This window comes from Eublepharis macularius, chromosome 6 (genome assembly GCF_028583425.1).
Source record: "Eublepharis macularius isolate TG4126 chromosome 6, MPM_Emac_v1.0, whole genome shotgun sequence".
NCBI classification, from domain to species: Eukaryota; Metazoa; Chordata; class Lepidosauria; order Squamata; family Eublepharidae; genus Eublepharis; species Eublepharis macularius.
Genome location: NC_072795.1, coordinates 58,042,098 through 58,054,734, shown reverse-complemented (window position 1 = coordinate 58,054,734; position 12,637 = coordinate 58,042,098). Strand labels below are relative to the sequence as shown.

General features: G+C 42.5%; 1 protein-coding gene across 1 annotated transcript in view; it reads right to left on the bottom strand.

Moving 5' to 3' along the window:
* PFKL (phosphofructokinase, liver type) overlaps nt 1-12,569 on the bottom strand; it is a 50,807-nt gene extending 38,238 nt beyond the window's left edge. The window contains exon 1 of the mRNA XM_054982662.1: nt 12,369-12,569. Within this exon, the coding sequence (XP_054838637.1) occupies nt 12,369-12,474 (106 nt within the window). The 5' untranslated portion in view covers nt 12,475-12,569. The remainder of the gene's footprint in view (nt 1-12,368) is intronic.
* Between the last annotated feature and the right edge of the window lie 68 nt (nt 12,570-12,637).

Genomic DNA, 12,637 nt, shown 5'->3' with positions numbered 1-12,637 from the left:
CTGTTCCATTAGAGGATTTTTTGTGTGGTATTCATGGTGTTATGAGTTAAGAGTTCGTAACATGATGCTCTATAGTAGATGACCCCTAAAAGAAGTTATTTTGGAAGAGGGAAAGAAAAGTAAAGCAGCAGTTCCAGCTAGGTTCTTCCTTCACTTCTTATTCTAATCTCTTCTTCCAGCTACTTAGAACTGGTCCGTCCACTTGTCTTGCCCATCAGAGACAGACTCCCTACCAACAGCATGTGATGGGGATGCTGATCCCCACTGTAAATGTCATGTCTAGAATTGTTGGTATTGCTGAATTAAAAGATTGAGAACCCCTAGAGACTCATCCCTGCTCAAAAGATGGATCCAACTATGCCATCTTTATCACAAGTGAAAATGGATGGCAAAAAAAAGATAGCCAGCAGAATCTATTCTGTGGACAAACACTAAATTATCACAAGAAGCCTGCCTACTTTGGTTCCATGCCTGACAGAGATGTCAGTGGGACAGCACTCCCTAGAAAACTAAGACACTCCTCTAGCAAAACCATCTCTCCTAGGGAGAAGACGATAAATAGAAGCTGGCATCAAAACATAAATCTGCTGGGGTTTCAGGCTTATCTCTTGCTTAGCCTTTAATATTTTCAGTCCAATCTCTTCCAACTACACCTGGTTTCAATTTGATCCCAAATTTGTATCAGAACTTTAAAAAGACAGCACAATGAGAATCAGCTGTCCAACATTTCCCAGTGTTTACTTTTTACTATAGCCAGAATCCCCGCATTTCTAGAAAGTAAATAGTCTGCTGACCATGACTGTCAGCAGATTAATTATAGCCTTGCTAGTTGGCATCTGTACACAGTTTACAAAAAAAAAAGTTATGTACTGATACTTTCTATTAAAAGGACAATTTCCAAAATAGTGTCTGATCAGATTCCAAGGCATCTTAGTCTCTGACTGCACTGTAGAGCACAATTTCATGGAATTTGAATTCCAGTGTGTTTCTAATGTGAGCTGGATTGCAGACAAAAGAGACACGGTCAAGTAGCACTCGTAAATTCTATTAAATGGTACTTAAATGCATATTTTTGCATTAATTTCAAGGTCCCCTAAGGCCATTTTACATTATTTGAATTGTGCATGTTATGTTTCACGGCTACTTTACAGTTGACAGTAATGGTATGGTTGATAGTAATGAATGGATGTTACCTTCTGTACACAGATGCAAATGGCTCCTTGCTGCTGCGAGGGACCTCCCCCCCCACTTTTCCTGTTCTGGCACCCATTCTGAACTGTGCCAGTTCCCTGCCTCGCTGTTTGTGACTTTAACAAAAGACTGTTAAGGACAGCAATGCCCATGCCTGCTTCCTGCCTCTCTGCTGCTATGGACTGTGTTACCTATGCCTGTTTCCTGCCCCCTTGGACACCTACCTCACCTGGGCCCAGAGCCATGCCACTAGCAGCACAGTGCCAGCCGGAGGAACCCTCCACAAGCCTGGCCAGGCACCCCCTGGTCAGTTCCCACGAGGAGCCCCTTGCAGGACGGTCACTGGGTCTGCCCTCGCCACTGGGCATCCTTCTAGCCAGGCCCCGAGATGTACCAAGGAAGAAGCCATGTTCCCAGGCAGCAAAGTACTAACATGGACAGTTTACTCTGAGGCTGCCATCTCAAGACCCGGCTCCTGTCACGTCCACAGAGCCCAGCCTCGCACTGCTATGCATATCGCTGGAAGCCGCCCTGAGAGGGAAGCTACGTGCTGGCTGCCCAGAACACCTAATGGATGCATGTCAATACAACCATCGCATTCCAGAGCTGATGCCATCAAGACAACTCCAGCTTCCTGCCAGATTTGATCAACCCGCCCGGCACTCCCCTCCCCTCCTTTGTCCCCTCTTCCTAAGGTGTCACACTCATACATTCAGACCCTAAAGTGACCCATTAGCGATAGTTAAGCTTTTGTCTCCCCTCCTGAGAACCACATGGAAGGCCCTCGCCTCAGGGTACGTTTTGGGGTACTTAAGCAGGCTCTGCCTGCCATGAGGTGCGCATCATTCCTCTCCCAACCCCAACCGGGTGTGTCATTCCTCTCCCAACCCTGACCAGGCGCGCGCCATTCCTATCTTGAACTCCGACCGTCACTCTGGGTGTCTAGTGCAGGCATTAGGTATCGCCCCGCTTCGCTGCTACGTCTTTGCTCCTCACCGTGACCAGGTGTGTATCACCCCGCTTCTTCAAATTCAAGTGGGTTCCCTGCTCATGCAAACAGCTCTATTTTCATACTCTTTATTTCTTAGCTCTTGTATGTACCTTGCTTGTGTGTGTTATTGTAGGCATACACAACACTATCAGTAAACACGTTTTGAACTTATTAGTCATTGCCTCTTTATTGCATGAGTAATCTGCAAGACGGACTCTGGTATAGCTGGTTAAGAGCCGCACTAATTAAACCCAGACTGCGTGCTAATTTCCCCATAAAATAGCAGTTCTGGTAACATTGCCTCTGATGTGCATGTTTACCTGCTTTAGGATCTTCATACAGAACTATCTTAGACTGTACTTTCTTGGTTTGTAAGCCATCTCTGGATGGAGACTAATGTGTGCACAATTCCTAGTTACCTAATTCACCATATTAAGACATATCTTGCACACGCTCTCTTGGAATATTGTCAAAAGTGACAGCAAAAATGTAGATCAAAGAAAATGTCAAAAATCAGTTCACAGCAGGATATTGTCATTTACTCTGGCATCATGAAATCATTTTATATCCAATATTTTGTGCAAAAACCTGCAGTGATTTCTGCTTTTGTGCAATACACAGGTGTCAGAGACCTCACAAAGGAAATTCAGACAGCTTGAACTTCCAAAATGAGAAAGTAAAAGGATGACTAATGAATTCTGTAGATCCACACAGTAGGAACCATGCATCAGGCTGCCTATGCAGAAGGAAAATCCACACAACTTCATTCTGTTTTTAAAACTTCGTGACTTTCAAATTTGTTTTAAATGAGTAGTCTGAAGTGTGCATATGATGTCATAAACTGATTAGAGGCAGCAATAGCAACTGGCCATCTATTTGGTACTAACTGTACAGCTGTCATCATACTGCTACTTGTTCATAGGCTGCATCTTTTTCATTGCCAAAACTCTGCTCATCCATTTCCCCTTCACTTCTACAACTTTTATCAGGGTGCAAGGGCTCCACAGGGATAAGGATTTTCTGCAATATCTGTATATTACTGAAATGCACTCCATATGATGGTGCCCTCAAAGACACAATCTGGACATTTCAATTAATCTAGAATACAAATCAAATCAAAAGTGTTTATTGTCTATAGCAGTGATGGCAAACCTATGGCACGCGTGCCACAGCTGGCACGCAGAGCCCTCTCTGTGGGCATGTGAGCCAAGTCGCCAATCGCTAGGTCCAGGGCTCATTTGGAGGGGGAACACCTGCAACAGCGTTCCAGTAGCTCTGAGCAGAGATCACATGGGTTTTGGCCCTGCCCACGTGATTCCTTTTCCTCAAGGCTGCCTCCCTGCTGCCCATCTCTTTAGCAGCAGGAAGCGGAGGCAGCAGCGAGGCTGCTGGGGCTGGCTTTCTAAAGAAGAGTAAGCTGCTTTGATTTAACTTGCTTTACTTTCAGTCGTGGAGAGGGAGAGAGAGAGAGAGAGAGAGCTTCCAAGCAGGGCTGCTGGTTTAAAGAAGGGCAAACTGCTTTGATTTAATTTGCTTTACTTTCAGTCGTGGCTCTTGAGTGAGAGAGGGAGAGAGAGTGCTGACAAGCAGGGCTGCTGGTCTAAAGAAGGGCAAACTGCTTTGATTTAACTTGCTTTACTTTCATTCGTGGCTCCTGAGTGAGTGAGTGAGTGTGTGAGAGAGAGAGAGAGAGAGAGAGAGAGAGAGAGAGAGAGAGAAAGAGAGAGAGAGAGAGAGATGGAGATGTTAATTAGTTGGGACAACTGTATGAGTTGTTTTTTCTTAACTAAAACCTCAGTATTCAGGTTTAATTGCAGTGCTGGCACTTTGAAATAAATAAGTTGGTTTTGTGTTGCAGTTTGGGCACTCGGGCTCAAAAAGGTTCGCCATCACTGGTCTATAGCCATAGGCCATCACAATTCACCAAACATTGACTAATCTAGAATACAGAAGCAAGATTGCTAGCCCGGAAAGATTTCAGGCAGCACATTACTCCAGTGCTGAAACTCCTTCACGTGCTGTCTGTTCACTTCTGGTCCCAGTGCTGGCTTTGAGCAATAAAGCTTTATATAGCCTAGGACATAGGCATTTAGAATGTCACTTTGTTTTGTGCCTTCCCCACCTTCTGAGTCAAGGCGGGTAGCAACAAAGAACAGACCATTTTCAGTGGCCACCCCATTCCTGTTTCAGAACACCCTCCTCTTCTCCCTGTGTCTGGCATCATTGTTACAAAGGTTTCCATACCAGACTAAAACATTTTAAAATTTTAATTTGATCATAATTAATTGAAACTTTCATTTTTCTGCTGTTGTTAATTGCTTTTAATTGGCTGCAGCAGGTATTAAGCAGTCTTAATTGCAGGTTATATTGATTATTGTTGTTTTAGTTAGTGCTGTCTATTGTTAATTGTTGGTTTTGAAATTTGTGATGTTTTAGGGTTTGACAGCTGCAGTAACTTCTGGTTGTTTGAGGATTTTGATCTTGTGATTTTTATACTGTGTAAACTGTTTTAGGTACTTTGGTTGAAGGGCAGCATAGAACTATCATAAATGAAACACAGTAAATAAATATCCCACGGTCATGTCAAAAACTACTGAATCAAACTTCCATTCTGAACCTTCTATAAGCATCAGATGTCTAGGAACTCCTTTTTTAAAAAAGTTTTTGGTATCTTGTAGAGACACTTTGGTTTACTCAAACTTTTTGATTGGATTTCTTTGTTTTGCTGTTTCCCTCAAGATGCATGTGTGCGGGGTGTGGGATGCTTTTGAATGCCACCCAGGGTTGCTTTAAGTCAGTTGTGACTTGATGGCACTTTATTATATTATTATTAGTCTTTTGAGGTGGTTTTAGCAGGGAGGCTTCTCTGGCTTTTTTGTCCTGGTTTTTATATTTATTCTGGTTTACCACATTTATGTTACATGTTGCTGTTGATGGTACTTTAGTCATTTTGCTTGTTTTGTGGGTTTCATGTCTCTTGCAGGAATATATCTTCCGCTGTATGGTTCTGCTATGTTTATAAGCTGTCTTTTGATCAACTGATTAGATGTTTTGTTTTCCAGACAAAGCCAACTATTTCCAGCTGTTACTGCATGGATAAAGGGGTGAAAGTAGCATATGTTAAAAGATCAGCTTCTGCTAGAGGAAGTCTAGGTGAGGATTTCAGGAGGAGGAACAATGCCATAGCTGTCTATCTTCTATAGTGACAATATTCCCATTTCCTACTGTACCATGTAATCTTATGCTTGAATTAGATTGTCAAAAGTTGAATTCAAAATGAACACATGAAGCTGCCTTATACTGAGTCAGACCAGTGGTCTATGAAAGTCAGGGTTCTCTGCTCTGACTGGTAGCTGCATTCCAAGTTCTCAGGCAGAGGTATTTCATACTGCCTATTACTCAATCTTTCTTTAACTGGATTTGTTGGGAATTAAATCTGAGATCTCAACACAAAGCAGATCTTAATGCAAACCACTGAGCCAGGTCTCCTCTCAATTAGAAGTTCATACAAAATGGATTAGTTCAGAAATGTATCTAAGATGGAAGAGTTTAGATGTAACACATATTCAAGGAATAACTAACTGTATATTTTACCAGGCTAGTTGCAGATAGATTGCAGACAAATGTTTTGAGTAGATCTTTTAGAGTTTTCACAAGTGATATTAGTGATTTAGTTATCAGAGGCTCTTTCCAGATGAGAGTTCTCTGATTGCTGAATGGTTATTTATCCTTAATAGTCTGGAAGCAAAATTATGACTGTGGAGCTGCACCACACTTTCTATAGCGCTCTACCTCCAAAACCCCCCACAATGCTTGTCCCCACACATTTGCATCCAGAAAGTATCTGAGCGTCATTAGGTTTAACAAGACTAAATAGTTTCCTCCTGGAGACCTGCAGTACAGTAATTAATATCTTAAGCAATCTTTTCTTGGTCGATTTCAAGCTACTTGGTTAACATCAAGCGGCTTCAAAGAACATCTTTTTTTAAAAAGAAAGAAGTGATTTGTCAACTGCACTATTTCAAAGGGGCTCCAACTGAACTGGAACTTACCAGCAGGATCTTACAAGGAAAAAACCAACATAATTTGCAAGCTCATATGCTCCTTCCGTAGGGTAATCAGCTATTTAGTTAAATATATTAATTCATTCCAATGGAAAAGCCTCAAATAATTGAGCTTTTCATGAGCCTCTCTGATGCCTTTACTAGTCATGCACTGCCACTATTCATCTACATGTCTCTCAGATGAATAGCTGCTGCAGCTCAATCTTCCTTCAGTCCTTGAATCAGTCCAGGAGTCACCCCCAAATTGCCTTCTCCCCATCTCCTCTTCCCAAAGCTGACACGAGTGCTAGAGCTTGCAGTTCTGTTGAGCAATTGAGCAGCGGGAAGGTAGGAAGGCTAGGTCAGGGTTCCTATGGTAGCCTGGCCAAGGGGGAGCAGCTGGGTCTGACATCAGCCTCAGAGTGATATCCACAGCTAGATCAAAGAGGAGCCAGGAAAACCATCCTCCTCCAGAGGAAGACTGATCCACTTCCTCATTGTTCTACATGCTTCTGCTGCTGTTGCAGATCCCAGAAGAGGTGGGTTTTATTTTTTTATTAGTTTTTAAGTGCGTGTCTGCCACCAGCTTTGTTGCCCATAATAATTTTATTTATGTTGGTTAAAAGCTGTTAATGGAGGATTGGGGTGAGTTGAAGGAAACTGGAGTTTCACGAACTACCTCTTACCTGGATTGTGCTTTGCCAATTCATCCTGGCAAGCTGGTGTTGCAGTTGCATTTTTAAAAAATCAGAAAAAGTGCCACAAACCAGGCCATTAAAAAGTTAAGACAATAAGTAAAACAAACCACAAGAGTTCAACTATTTTGCAGCAGCAACAACAACTTAAGATTCTTCTTAAAAACTTAGTGGATAAACAATATCAAGTCTGAAAAAGGGTAATATAGAAGCAAATATGTACTGGGATACTATTATTATCATCAGAAGTGAGGGACCACATCCTTCAATATAAAGGACAAAATAGTGATTCTTGATCAAAATCATATTTATTCAGTCTGGATAGTTGAACCAAAAAGACTATGTTCTTCCTGTTCTCCACTGTATTAATTTATTTCCAATCTTTATGTTTATGTACATATTCTTTGAGTTAAGTAATCAAACTTACTTTGAATTTAATATCCCATGCTCTTTCATTGCACAGTCCTTAAAAGAATTCCTGTATTTAACAAAACTTAGTGTTTACATACTTTGCATACACTAATCTGTGGGAGGAGAAACAAGCATTTTGTGGTTTTTATTTTATTGCTGAGTATGAAACCACAGAAAGGGAAATAATTTCTATTCTACAGTAGAATAGAACTCTACTTGACTCTTTGATACATGGCTCCATATCAACAGGCCATAGCAAGAAATGTGGGCACATCAGCCTCCTTATTCAAGAATAAGTTTATATTTCATTAGAGAACAACAGTTCTAAGCTAGGATTGCCAGGTCCCCTTACCTTCCCTGGTCGGAGGACCTGCTCCCAGGCCTGTATGATAGTGTTACTTCCTGGGAAGAGATGTCATTGCGCAGGCCAGAAAGGTGTGTATGCTTCGCAGCAGGCTGATTTGGGCCCCAAATGGGCCCAATTTGGCCTGACTGGGGCCCAAATCAGCCTGCTGTGAAGCATGGGAACACTCTTGGGGTGGTGCGATGTTGTCATTCCCAAGAATGATGTCATCATTATGCCACCCTGGCAGCACACCCAGGAAGCTTATTCCCCTCCCTTCCCCTCCCCCCACACTGGCCAGGTGAGGTAGCAGGGGGTGGAAGCGGGGGATCCCCTGCCCTCAACAAGGGAATGGCATCCCTATTCTAAGTCCATTGACTTCTAGAGAGTCAACTCTGTTAAGTACTGCAGTGTTTGGTACCTATACATAAATACTATAGCAAATAGGGTAGAACTGTGCATTTACATAAAGCTACAAGCAATACACACATACTAGCATGAGACAAAGCAATGACCAACATTTTTCTTTACAATAAGCATATTACTGAGAGTTTCTTTCTCTCCCTGCACAATAAGACCAATAAACAGCCTAAACAGACATACAAGGAAAAAGTATCATAATGGCAACAAATTGAACATACATGCCAATCACCATGTTCCTAGCCAGTTTGGTGACTTCACGGGTTTTTGTTTTTTTTTTACAAAGTCTGCCATGACAATCTCCTGAATTAATTTAGCAGCCACAGGAAGAAAAAGAGTCTTCATATGCATAAATAATTAGTTGAAGTGCAGAAAGAGGCTAGAAACAAAGGCAGTTTTCCCAATGGAAAGCACTAGGCAATGGTATTATTTTATTCACAACAATGTGTAGTTATGAATCAGCAGGTTTGCAGATGACAACAAATTATCCAGTATGGTGAAAGCCCCAGGCAGGTGGTGAAGAATTCCAAAATACTCTCTCCAAATTGGATGGCGAATGGGAAACTAAATGGCAAATTAGAATCAATGTAAGTAAACAAAGTAATACATTATCAGGGAACCAATCCCTATACATATAATTGTCATTATCTAAGAAAAAGATCTTGGAGTCCTGTTGGATAGCTGAACGAAAGGTCTACTCATGGTGCATTGGTGGTGGGGAAAAAAGGCAAATTCCACACTAGGAATTATTAAGAAAGGGACTGAAAGTAAAACTGCCAGTACACGATGCCTTTATATACATCTATGATGTGGCTGTATTTATATAGTTTTGGTTGCTGTCAAAGGATATGGACAAAGGCAACCCAAAGGAATGTATTATTGGAACATCTCTATGAGGAAAGTTTAAAATCTTTGGAGGCTTTTTCATTCAGAAAAAGAGAGTCAGAGGTGGTAAGAATATGGGGAAAGGTCATCTAAGTTATGGAAGCACATGAAAAAAGCCTCACCCAAGAGCATCCAAAATCCAGTTGAACACAACAACCATCCCTAGAAAAAGACAAAAGATACAGCTCACAACTCAGGTGGTCATGCTACATTCTATGCTCTTTGAGAGGAAGCATGGACAGTTCCCTAAGGGTAATTATGGAATGAGGACTTACCTACACTAATATGCAGGTATGCATGGGAGTTGCTTCAGGAAAGGAACTTGCTACATATTTACCGCCACAAGAATCTGCAACTATTCCTGATTGAGCACCCAGATTTACACGTATCCCTCAGAATCACAGCAGAGTTGCATTTTTTACCCCTTCTACACTGTATGGAATACAACTTTGATTGCTTAAAGTTAAAACCATTTCACTGAAGTTACTAACTGTATCTATTTCTACTTCAAATCTGCAGTACTGAGCCTTGGCATTTTGTATTATGTAAAAGTAATGGGCAGTACCAACATTAAAGATTGGAATTAAGCCATGCAAAAAACACGAGAGTAATTAGTAAGACTAACTGTGCAATCCTAAACAGAGTTACTCCAGTCTAAACCCACTGAAGTAAATGAGCTTAAATTGAAGTAACTCCGTTTAGGATTGCACTGAAAAGGGAAAAATCTTTGCCAATTGGTTGCTGGTGAAGCAGTCAAATAGCTGCAAGTATTTACAACATGTAATCCCACCAGTGAAAGAGGAGAATGGTTTAATAATGGCTTCATGGGTAGATAACAAGGAATGTGGGTTATTTATACACTGGTGCTATAAATGTATGGCATTTCACAGACTAAGTCTATGTTATAACATTTTTTCAGTTGAAATTGGACAGATTACTTCATTACAGATGACTAGAGACAAACATCTAGAGCAAAGAGCAAGTTGTGTAAGGGTAAAAAGCTATTCTCCCCCTGAGGCAGAGGACATGTACCATCCCAACTTCCACAACCCCCTCCATTTCTTTTGAATATTCCTATTTTATTCTCAGGCTCCATCTCTTTCTTAAGATGAACACCTTACAAAGTGAAAACTAAAATGACTCAGCCTTTACTCTGGAATACAGACTGATATAGATTAAAACAGTTTTACTGCTGAAATATCTGGAAAGACAAGGTATAATTTACAAGTGATGGAATATATAATTAGACATTTTCTGACATATAACCAAGAACTAGCATAAGCTTTGATGTTTCTTTCTGTGCCATTACAAGAAGTGTGCTAAAATGACTATTTTAAGATTTAATAATTACAAAAAATAGAAAATATTTTAATTAATTACAGTGGAGAAAACCTATTATTGTCCCAGGGCTACACAGGTTGAAAAGATAGCTGGCTCCCCAAAGTGCCGAACACTATTATGTGGCAAAGAGATCTATGCCTATTCCTAAACAAGTTTTATGCTGACCCCATCTGGACTATCCAATTTAATATACATGTGACTTTGAGGTATGGAAGGAAAAACAGCTGCTTTCTACACTTATTGCTAAATATGCAATAGTCCACAGAAAAATAAGTGCCACTGCACTGGACTAGCCATGAGCCACAAACACAATATAGGAACCATATTTGTGTCAACAAAGCCCAGGTGTAACAGTCAAAAGCCATTTTGACCTGCTGTAGGAATATACAGACAGGTATCAAACAAATGGCAAACCAAATCTCTAGAAACATGAACAGAACCAATGAAATGCTCTTGAATCCACACTGACATATCCAGGTCACCTTGCAGCTGGAGCCATTTCAAAGACAGCTCCTATTATTAGTTAACAACCTGCAATATATTTACCTAAATTGACATGAGTTGTGTTGACCAATGATTTCTAACAAAATAAGCCTGATAATGAAACTGACAAAAGAAAAACTAGGGAACATGACATAGCCAATAGTCTTGCCATGATCTGGGCAACAGAGTATTTGGACCCATAGCCTCCCTCCCCATTTTAAAAAATCATACTGAGAATTTATATAGTTTCTTTCAGTGCCATCTTAAACATCCTTCTAAGTCAATGGGTTTAGAAGGGTCTGATTCTGCTTAGAATGGCACTGTTAGTCCAAACAACTTCAATTATATTTGTTCAGTAATCCTAACCACTATTCTGTTCCAGTTGCACTTTAAAGACCAACTAAAATTCCAGACTATGAGCTTTTTAGAGTCAAAGTTCCCTTTGTCAGGAAGCAGGCATCTGACAAAGGGAGCTTTGACTTTCATCTAGTTGATCTCTTAACTTGCAACTAGACTCAAATCTTCCTCTTCTACTGCAGACCAAAATGGCCACCTACCTGACACTATTCTATCAGTATTTTGCAAATACAAGAGTGAGTGCAATGAAGTTGAGAGAGAGATGCTGGCATAAGGACATCTGGTGATGAGCAGTTTATGACTGCTCATCTCAGGAACTCCCTGGTTTACTGATCTCAACAGGCCAATCTTAGCACACATTTATTTTAAAATGAGTATGCATAGGATTGTAGATTAGAGTGTTCTATATGACTGTGGGGAGGTGGGTTTAAATCCTTAGTAATGTAATTCACTGGGTAACCATGGGACAGTCACCCCTCACTAACCTGAGCTGTGAGGGGGACTCGTAGTTTGCCCCGAGCTCCTTGGAAGGGCATACCAAAAACATAATGGAGAATGTGGTACGGCTTGTGTCTACCCTATGGCGAGAAAGAACCTATTCTGCACATGCTCAGAAGCCCCTGGCGATTGCTTCACACACTGAAACTAAGCCTGCCCCTGGCTTAGAGCTCTGTCCCCCGTCTAAACAGCTTGCGTACATTTCAGCCTCAGACCCTGAGGCCTTTCCCTCACGTCCAGCGGCATTTCCCCCCTCCCTTATAGTTGCTTCACAGCCGGGTGAAGAGTTGTACACTACTCCAGGACACAGGGCAGCAAGCGATTGCGATTCTCCTCAAAATGTCACTCCTAGAAACAACGGTTGGAGATTTGGGCCTCATTCTACCCCCGCCCCCGGGAAGGAAGAGGGAAAGCGCGTCTGCAGGCAGCAGGGGAAGTTCCTCCAGGGCGGGCTCGGTTCCTTCAAACCGCCATCCGTTTCTCCGGCGTGGATTACACACGCCTTCCCTTCCCCACCGAGACCCCTCGCCGGCAGCACTCCATTGCTCACGCCTAGCCGGCTCTCAAGCCGCTCGCCGTGCCTGGCTGCACGTTCGACTAGGCGGCGCGTGACACTTCTAGTGCCTCCACCACGCTCGCGCGCCCATCTCCTGGAAAAGCGAGGCGGAGCAGAGGTGAAGCCGAAGGACCTTCCCCGTTCCTCCACTGACCTTGCGCGTCCCCGCCGCTGGTGAGCACCGCCAGAGCCAGGCCGGCGCCGGCCATGCGCAGCTTCTCCAGGTCCAGCGTCTCTGAGCCCAGCCCGGTTCCCGCCATTGTCTCTGCCGTGCTCGTAGCACAAGGGCCCCGATAGAATGACGGACGTCTCGCGCCGAGAGAGGACCCTGAACCCCTGGATCTGTCAGTCACGCCCCTGCCGCCAAACCCGCTGGCTCCGCCTACAAGTGGGCGGGAATACCTGGCTGACGCAGCCGCTGCG